The sequence below is a fragment of the Ammospiza caudacuta genome, unplaced genomic scaffold, assembly GCF_027887145.1.
Source record: "Ammospiza caudacuta isolate bAmmCau1 unplaced genomic scaffold, bAmmCau1.pri scaffold_365, whole genome shotgun sequence".
NCBI lineage: Eukaryota > Metazoa > Chordata > Aves > Passeriformes > Passerellidae > Ammospiza > Ammospiza caudacuta.
Window position 1 is genome coordinate 20,141 of NW_026683102.1, and position 9,489 is coordinate 29,629.

The 9,489-nt window shown below is 60.0% G+C and overlaps 1 protein-coding gene across 1 annotated transcript in view; it reads right to left on the bottom strand.

The window, feature by feature from the left end:
• NELFE (negative elongation factor complex member E) overlaps positions 1-9,286 on the bottom strand; it is a 17,395-nt gene extending 8,109 nt beyond the window's left edge. Inside the window, 7 exon segments of the mRNA XM_058824569.1 lie at positions 1,647-1,798; positions 2,583-2,617; positions 2,753-2,827; positions 3,572-3,717; positions 8,119-8,149; positions 8,152-8,190; positions 9,212-9,286. Coding sequence (XP_058680552.1) covers positions 1,647-1,798; positions 2,583-2,617; positions 2,753-2,827; positions 3,572-3,717; positions 8,119-8,149; positions 8,152-8,190; positions 9,212-9,286 — 553 coding nt within the window.
• Positions 9,287-9,489: the final 203 nt, after the last annotated feature.

The following is a 9,489-nucleotide window of genomic DNA, read 5'->3' on the forward strand; positions in this document are numbered from 1 at the left end:
CCCAAAAAAGTTTCAAGCCCCCCCCTCATTAAGGTTTTTAGACCACCCCAAAATGGTTTCAAGGCCCCCCAATAAAGTTTCAAGACCCCCCCCATTAAGGTTTTTAGCCCCCCCCCCATTAAGGTTTCAAGGTCCCCCAATAAAGTTTCAAGCCCCCCCCCATTAAGGTTTTTAGCCCCCCCCATTAAGGTTTTAAGGCCCCCCAATAAAGTTTCAAGGCCCCCCCCCCCATTAAGGTTTTTAGACACCCCCCCCCAAAATGGTTTCAAAGCCCCCCAATAAAGTTTCAAGCCCCCCCCCCCATTAAGGTTTTTAGCCCCCCCCCATTAAGGTTTCAAGGCCCCCCAATAAAGTTTCAAGGCCCCCCCCCCCATTAAGGTTTTTAGACCCCCCCCCCCCATTAAGGTTTCAAGACCCCCCCGCCCCATTAAGGTTTTTAGACAGCCCCCCCCATTAAGGTTTCAAGGCCCCCCAATAAATTTTTAAGCCCCCCCACAATGAGGTTTCAAGCCTCCCCCCATAAGTTTCTAAAACCCCCCCACCCAATTTAACCCCTCATGCTCCAGAACGGTCTCAGGACCCCTCCCCATTTCAGGACCCTCCCCATGAATTTTTAACCCCTCCCCATTTCAGGACCCTTCCCCATTTCAGGACCCCTCCCCATAATTTTTAACCCCTCGTGCTCTGGAAGGCTCCCAGGACCCCTCCCCATGAACGTTTAACCCCTCGTACTCCGGAAGGCTCCCAGGACCCCTCCCCATATTTAACCCCTCGTACTCCGGAAGGCTCCCAGGACCCCTCCCCATATTTAACCCCTCGTACTCCGGAAGGCTCCCAGGACCCCTCCCCATTTCAGGACCCCCCCCCATGCACGTTTAACCACTCGTATTCCAGAAGGCTCCCAGGACCCCTCCCCATTTCAGGACCCCTCCCCATGCACGTTTAACCCCTCGTACTCCGGAAGGCTCCCAGGACCCCTCCCCATTTCAGGACCCCTCCCATGAACATTTAACCCCTCGTACTCCGGAAGGCTCCCAGGACCCCTCCGCATGTTTAACCCCTCGTACCCCGGAAGGCTCCCAGGACCCCTCCCCATTTCAGGACCCCTCCCCATGCACGTTTAACCCCTCGTACTCCGGAAGGCTCCCAGGACCCCTCCCCATTTCAGGACCCCCCCCCCCCATGCACGTTTAACCCCTCGTATTCCAGAAGGCTCCCAGGACCCCTCCCCATTTCAGGACCCCCCCCAATGCACGTTTAACCCCTCGTACTCCGGAAGGCTCCCAGGACCCCTCCCCATTTCAGGACCCCTCCCATGAACATTTAACCCCTCGTACTCCAGAAGGCTCCCAGGACCCCTCCCCATTTCAGGACCCCCCCCATGCACGTTTAACCCCTCATACTCCGGAAGGCTCCCAGGACCCCTCCCCATTTCAGGACCCCTCCCATGAACGTTTAACCCCTCGTACTCCGGAAGGCTCCCAGGACCCCTCCCCATTTCAGGACCCCTCCCATGCACATTTAACCCCTCGTACTCCGGAAGGCTCCCAGGACCCCTCCCCATATTTAACCCCTCGTACTCCAGAAGGCTCCCAGGACCCCTCCCCATTTCAGGACCCCCCCCATGCACGTTTAACCCCTCGTACTCCGGAAGGCTCCGTCGCGCTCCCGCCGCTCCTCGGCCTCGCCCTCGTTGCTCTCCCAGTCCAGGCGCCGCTCCCGCTCCCCCCCCCGCTCCGGGGGCTCCCCCCGCGCCCCCCCCTCGGGCTCCCGCAGCCGCTCGCTGGCGCTGACGAAACTGCGGCGGAATGGGGGGGTCAGGGGGTCCCCAAAACCCTGGGGGGGTCCCCAAAACCCAGGGGGACCCAAAAACCCGGGGACACCCCAAAACCCAGGGGGGGTCCCCAAAACCCGGGGGAGACCCTAAAACACAGGGGGGACCCCAAAACCCTGGGGGGGTCCCCAAAACCCAGGGGGACCCTAAAACACAGGGGGGACCCCAAAACCCGGGGGAGACCCCAAAACCCAGGGGGACCCCAAAACCCAGGGGGGGATCCCAAAACCCGGGGGAGACCCCAAAACCTCGAGGGGGTCCCCAAAACCCACAAGGGGGGAACCCCAAAGGTCTGGAGAGACCCCAGACCCACAAGGGGGAACCCCAAAACTTGAGGGGACCCCAGACCCACAAGAGGGGGGCCCTAAAGCCCCAGGGAGACCCCAGACCCAGACAGGGGGAACCCAAAACTCGGGGGGGACCCCAGACCCACATAAAGGGGTCCCCAAAAGTCGGGGAGACCCCAGACCCACAAGGGGGAACCCCAAAACTCGGGGGGACCCCAGACCCAAACAGGGGGACCCCACAAGGGGGGGACCCCAAAATTTGAGGGGACCCCAGACCCAGACAGGGGGACCCCAAAACTCGGGAGGACCCCAAAAACCACACAGGGGACCCCAGACCCACACGAGGAGGTCCCTAAAGCCCCAGGGAGACCCCAAAGTCCTGGATGGACCCCCAGACCCAGACAGAGGAACCCCAAAACTCGGGAGGACCCCAGCCCCACATTTGGGGGACCCCCCCTCACCTCTCATACAGCGATTTCCTCTGGGGGCGACGCGACTGTTGGGGGGGGGGGGGGGTAACAACACAATTGAGGGGGGGGGGGTCCCGACCTTGGGGCACCCCCCAAACAAAGAAGGGGCTCCCCGCACCCCCCAAAAGCCCCCAGACCCAAATTTGGGGGGGTTTCGGTACCTCCTGGGAGTCGTCGTCGGCCGAGACGCTGCGCTGGAAGGGCTGGAAGGTGGGGGTGGGGCCCTTCTCGGGGTCCTGGGGGGGGCACTGGGGTGAGGGGGGGGTCCCACAAGGTCCCCATTACCCCCCCTGAGGGTTTTGGGGGGTCTGAGAGGAGTTTGGGGGTGACGGGAGGTTCTGGAAGGGGATTTTGGGGAGGAGTCCCAATGGTCTGAGGTGATGGGGAAGGTTTTGGGGGTCCCAGGGGGATTTTGGGGGTCCCAGGGGGGTTTGGGGGGTCCCAGGGGGGTTTGGGGGCGTCCCACAATGTCCCCATGACCCCCCCTGAGGGTTTTGGGGGGTCTGAGAGGAGTTTGGGGGTGACGGGAGGTTCTGGAAGGGGATTTTGGGGAGGGGTCCCAAAGGTTTGAGGTGATGGGGAAGGTGTGGGGGGGTCCCCAGGGGGGTTTGGGGGGTCCCAGGGGGATTTTGGGGGGGTCCCAGGGGGTTTGGGGGGGTCCCACAATGTCCCCATGACGCCCTTGAGAATTTTGGGGGGTCTGGGAGAGGTTTAGGGGTGACGGGAGGTTCTGGAAGGGGATTTTGGGGAGGAGTCCCAAAAGTTTGAGGTGATGGGGAAGGTTTTGGGGGTCCCCAGGGGGGTTTTGGGGGGTCCCAGGGGGATTTTTGGGGGTCCCAGGGGGGTTTGGGGGGTCCCAGGGGGGTTTGGGGGCGTCCCACAATGTCCCCATGACCCCCCCAGAGAGTTTTGGGGGGGTCTGGGAGGGGTTTGGGGGTGATGGGAGGTTCTGGAAGGGGATTTTGGGGAGGGGTCCCCACCTTGAGTTTCCCCTCGAGGGTCCTGGAGCGTTTGAACCCCGAGTTTTTGTTCTCGGCCTTGATGGCGCTGATGGCGCCGGACTTGACCAAGAGCTTGGCCTGCTCGGTGGCCGTGGCCGTGTCCAGGGGGGGCTGGTCCGACATGGCTGGGGGGGGTGGTCACTTTTGGGGGGGTCCCAATCACTTTTGGGGGTGTCACTTTTGGGGGGTCATTTTGGGGGGGGGTCATTTTGGGGGGGGTCATTTTAAAGGGGGGTCACTTTTGGGGGGTCACCATGGGGGGATCACCACGGTCACCATTGTGGTTACTGCAATGGGGGTCACCACGGGGTGGTCACTTTTGGGGGGGTCACTATGGGGTGGTCACTTTTGGGGTGTCCCCGTCACTTTTGGGGGTGTCACTTTTGGGGGGGGGTCATTTTGGGGGGTCACCATGGGGGGATCACCATTGGTCACCATTGGGACGGTCATTACGGGAGGGGTCACTATGGGGGTGGGTCACTTTTGGGGGGGTCACCGTCATCATGGGGGGGTCATTTTGGGGTGGGGGTCACTTTTGGGGTGTCCCCGTCACTTTTGGGGGTGTCACTTTTGGGGGTGTCACTTTTGGGGGTGTCACTTTTGGGGGTGTCACTTTTGGGGGGGGTCACTTTTGGGGGTCACCATGGGGGCATCACCATTGGTCACCATTGGGGACGGTCATTACAGGAGGGGTCACTATGGGGGGGTCACCGTCATCATGGGGGGGTCATTTTGGGGTGGGAGTCACTTTTGGGGTGTCCCCGTCACTTTTGGGGGTGTCACTTTTGGGGGGGGTCATTTTGGGGGGGTCACCATGGGGGGATCACCACGGTCACCATTGTGGTTACTGCAATGGGGGTCACCATGGGGTGGTCACTTTTGGGGGGGTCACCATCACATTGGGGGGGTCACTGTCACTATGGGGGGGTCACTTTGGGGGTGGTCACTTTTGGGGGGTCACCGTCATCATGGGGGTGTCACTTTTGGGGGGGGTCATTATTGGGGGGGTCATTTTGGGGGGTCACCATGGGGGGATCACCACGGTCACCATTGTGGTTACTGCAATGGGGGTCACCATGGGGTGGTCACTTTTGGGGGGGTCACTATGGGGTGGTCACTTTTGGGGTGTCCCCGTCACTTTTGGGGGGTGTCACTTTTGGGGGGGGGTCACTTTTGGGGGGTCACCATGGGGGCATCACCATTGGTCACCATTGGGGACGGTCATTACGGGAGGGGTCACTATGGGGGGGGTCACTTTGGGGGGTCACCGGCATCATGGGGGGGGTCATTTTGGGGTGGGGGTCACTTTTGGGGGTTCCCCATCACTTTTGGGGGTGTCACTTTTGGGGGGGGTCAGTTTTGGGGGGGGTCACTTTTGGGGGGTCACCATGGGGGGATGACCACGGTCACCATTGTGGTTACTGCAATGGGGGTCACCATGGGGTGGTCACTTTTGGGGGGTCACCATCACATTGGGGGGGTCACTGTCACTATGGGGGGGTCACTTTGGGGGTGATCACTTTGGGGGGTCACCGTCACTATGGGGGGGGTCACTTTTGGGGGGGGTCATTTTGGGGGGTCACCATGGGGGCATCACCATTGGTCACCATTGGGGACGGTCATTACAGGAGGGGTCACTTTGGGGGGGGTCACTTTGGGGGGTCACCGGCATCATGGGGGGGTCATTTTGGGGTGGGGGTCACTTTTGGGGGTTCCCCATCACTTTTGGGGGTGTCACTTTTGGGGGGGGTCATTTTGGGGGGGGTCACCATGGGGGGATCACCACGGTCACCATTGTGGTTACTGCAATGGGGGTCACCATGGGGTGGTCACTTTTGGGGGGTCACCATCACATTGGGGGGGTCACTGTCACTATGGGGGGGTCACTTTGGGGGTGGTCACTTTTGGGGGGGTCACCGTCATCATGGGGGTGTCACTTTTGGGGGGGGTCATTATTGGGGGGGTCATTTTGGGGGGTCACCATGGGGGGATCACCACGGTCACCATTGTGGTTACTGCAATGGGGGTCACCATGGGGTGGTCACTTTTGGGGGGGTCACTATGGGGTGGTCACTTTTGGGGTGTCCCCGTCACTTTTGGGGGTGTCACTTTTGGGGGGGGGTCACTTTTGGGGGGTCACCATGGGGGCATCACCATTGGTCACCATTGGGGACGGTCATTACGGGAGGGGTCACTATGGGGGGGGTCACTTTGGGGGGTCACCGGCATCATGGGGGGGGTCATTTTGGGGTGGGGGTCACTTTTGGGGGTTCCCCATCACTTTTGGGGGTGTCACTTTTGGGGGGGGTCAGTTTTGGGGGGGGTCACTTTTGGGGGGTCACCATGGGGGGATGACCACGGTCACCATTGTGGTTACTGCAATGGGGGTCACCATGGGGTGGTCACTTTTGGGGGGTCACCATCACATTGGGGGGGTCACTGTCACTATGGGGGGGTCACTTTGGGGGTGATCACTTTGGGGGGTCACCGTCACTATGGGGGGGTCACTTTTGGGGGGGGTCATTTTGGGGGGTCACCATGGGGGCATCACCATTGGTCACCATTGGGGACGGTCATTACAGGAGGGGTCACTTTGGGGGGGGGTCACTTTGGGGGGTCACCGGCATCATGGGGGGGTCATTTTGGGGTGGGGGTCACTTTTGGGGGTTCCCCATCACTTTTGGGGGTGTCACTTTTGGGGGGGGTCATTTTGGGGGGGGTCACCATGGGGGGATGACCACGGTCACCATTGTGGTTACTGCAATGGGGGTCACCATGGGGTGGTCACTTTTGGGGGGTCACCATCACATTGGGGGGGTCACTGTCACTATGGGGGGGTCACTTTGGGGGTGGTCACTTTTGGGGGGTCACCGTCATCATGGGGGTGTCACTTTTGGGGGGGGTCATTATTGGGGGGTCATTTTGGGGGGTCACCATGGGGGGATCACCACGGTCACCATTGTGGTTACTGCAATGGGGGTCACCATGGGGTGGTCACTTTTGGGGGGGTCACTATGGGGTGGTCACTTTTGGGGTGTCCCCGTCACTTTTGGGGGTGTCACTTTTGGGGGTGTCACTTTTGGGGGGGGGTCACTTTTGGGGGGTCACCATGGGGGCATCACCATTGGTCACCATTGGGGACGGTCATTACGGGAGGGGTCACTATGGGGGGGGTCACTTTGGGGGGTCACCGGCATCATGGGGGGGTCATTTTGGGGTGGGGGTCACTTTTGGGGGTTCCCCATCACTTTTGGGGGTGTCACTTTTGGGGGTGTCACTTTTGGGGGTGTCACTTTTGGGGGGGGGGTCACTTTTGGGGGGTCACCATGGGGGCATCACCATTGGTCACCATTGGGAACGGTCATTACAGGAGGGGTCACTTTGGGGGGGGTCACTTTGGGGGGTCACCGGCATCATGGGGGGGTCATTTTGGGGTGGGGGTCACTTTTGGGGTGTCCCCGTCACTTTTGGGGGTGTCACTTTTGGGGGGGGTCAGTTTTGGGGGGGGTCACTTTTGGGGGGTCACCATGGGGGGATGACCACGGTCACCATTGTGGTTACTGCAATGGGGGTCACCATGGGGTGGTCACTTTTGGGGGGTCACCATCACATTGGGGGGGTCACTGTCACTATGGGGGGGTCACTTTGGGGGTGGTCACTTTGGGGGGTCACCGTCATCATGGGGGTGTCACTTTTGGGGGGGGTCATTTTGGGGGGTCACCATGGGGGCATCACCATTGGTCACTATTGGGGACGGTCATTACGGGAGGGGTCACTTTGGGGGGGTCACTTTTGGGGGGTCACCATTTCCCCCTCCCCATTTCGCCCCCCAGAGCCCCCTCCCCATTTCCCTCCAATTTCCCCCCTCCCCATTTCCCCCTTTTACCTCCCCCTCCCCGTCATTTCCCCAGAGCCCCCTCCCCAAAATGGGTCCCAGTGATTGGGTATTATGGGAGGGGGCACAAAGACACCCCCGCCCCAATTTCCGGTGTCAGAGCCCCCTCCCCATTTCCCCCCTTTCACAGCCCCCTCCCCATTTCCCCCTCAGAGCCCCCTCCCCATTTCCCCCCTTTCACAGCCCCCTCCCCATTTCCCCCCTTTCACAGCCCCCTCCCCATTTCCTCCCTATCTCCCCCTCCCCATTATCCCCTCCATTGCCCCCTCCCCATTTCCCCCTCAGAGCCCCCTCCCCATTTCCCCCTTTCACAGCCCCCTCCCCATTTCCCCATCCCCATTTCCCCCTCCCCATTATTCCCCCAGAGCCCCCTCCCCATTTCCCTCCCCTTTCACAGCCCCCTCCCCATTTCCCTCCTCATTATTCCCCCATTTCCCCCTCCCCATTTCCCTCCCTTTCACAGCCCCCCTCCCCATTTCCCTCCCCATTATTCCCCCATTTCCCCCTCCCCATTTCCCTCCCTTTCCCAGCCCCCTCCCCATTTCCCCCTCACATTTCCCCCTCCCCATTTCCCCCCCCTTTCACCTCCCCCTCCCCATTATTCCCCCGAGCCCCCTCCCCATTTTCTCACATCGTTTGATGCCCCCCTGGGCGCTGCCCCCCCCGAGCTCTGCTGCTTCTTCAGCGCCAGCAGCGCCTTTTTCTGGGGGGGGGGGGGCACACAAAAATGGGCGTCAGGGGCGCTGGGACCCCCTCCAAGGGGCTGAGACCCCCCCCCCGGGGCATCCCCAAGGAGCCCCCCCAAAACCCCCTCAAAATTCTCCCCAAATTCCCCCCAAATCCCCAAAATTCCCCCCAAAATTACCCCCCAAAATTACCCCCAAATACCCCAAAAATTACCCCCAAAACCCCCCAAAATCCCCCCAAGACCCCCCAAAAATCCCCCCAAATCCCCAAAAATCCCCCCAAAATTCCCCCCAAAATTCTCCCAAAATTACCCCCCAAATCCCCAAAAATTCCCCCCAAAATTCCCCCAAAATTCCCCAAAAATCCCCCCAAAATTCCCCAAAATTACCCCAAAATCCCCCCAAAATTCCCCCCCAAAACCCCCCAAAATTCCCCCCAAAATCCCCAAGACCCCCCAAAATTCCCCCCAAATCCCCAAAATTCCCCCCAAAACCCCCCAAAATTACCCCCAAAATTCCCCCCCAAATCCCCAAAAATTCCCCCAAAATTACCCCCAAAACCCCCCAAAATTACCCCCCAAGAGTCCCCCAAAATCCCCAAAAATCCCCCCAAAATTCCCCAAAACCCCCCAAAAATCCCACCAGGCCTCCCCGAAAACCCCCAAAACCCCAATCCCCCCAAACCCCTCCAAAATGCCCCAAAATCCCCCCAAATCTCCCCCAAAATCCCCCAGCCACCAGCCCCAAAATTCAAAATCCCCCCCAAAATCCCCTCAAATCCCCCCAAACCTCCCCAAGCCCCCCCCCAAACCCACCAAAATCCCAAATTTCCCCCAATTTCCTCCCCAAATCCCCCTAAACCCCAAATGTTCCCCCAAATCCCCTCCAAATCCCCTAAAATCCCAAATTTCCCCCAAAATCCCAAGTTTCCCCCAATTTCCCCCAAAACCCCAAATTTTCCCCCAAAATCCCCCAAATCTTCCCCTAAACCCCAAAATTTCCCCAATTTTCCCCCAAAACCCCAAATTTCCCCCTCACTTTCTTCCTCAGTTTCGCGAATCGCTTCTGCAGCGCCTCCTCCTCCTCGCTCAGGCCGGGCGGCAGCGTCAGCATGGCGGGGACACCCAAAGTGACACCTGAGGGGAATTTGAGGGGAATTTGGGCGAATTTCAGGAAATTTTGGGCGAATTTGAGGAAAATTCGGAGGCCCCGCGCGGTTTCCTGGGCAACGCAAGGCGGAAGTGAGCGCCGCCTCCCCACAGCGCAAAGCCGCGTTCCTATTGGTTGGAGGAAAGCATTCCGAGCGCTGATTGGTT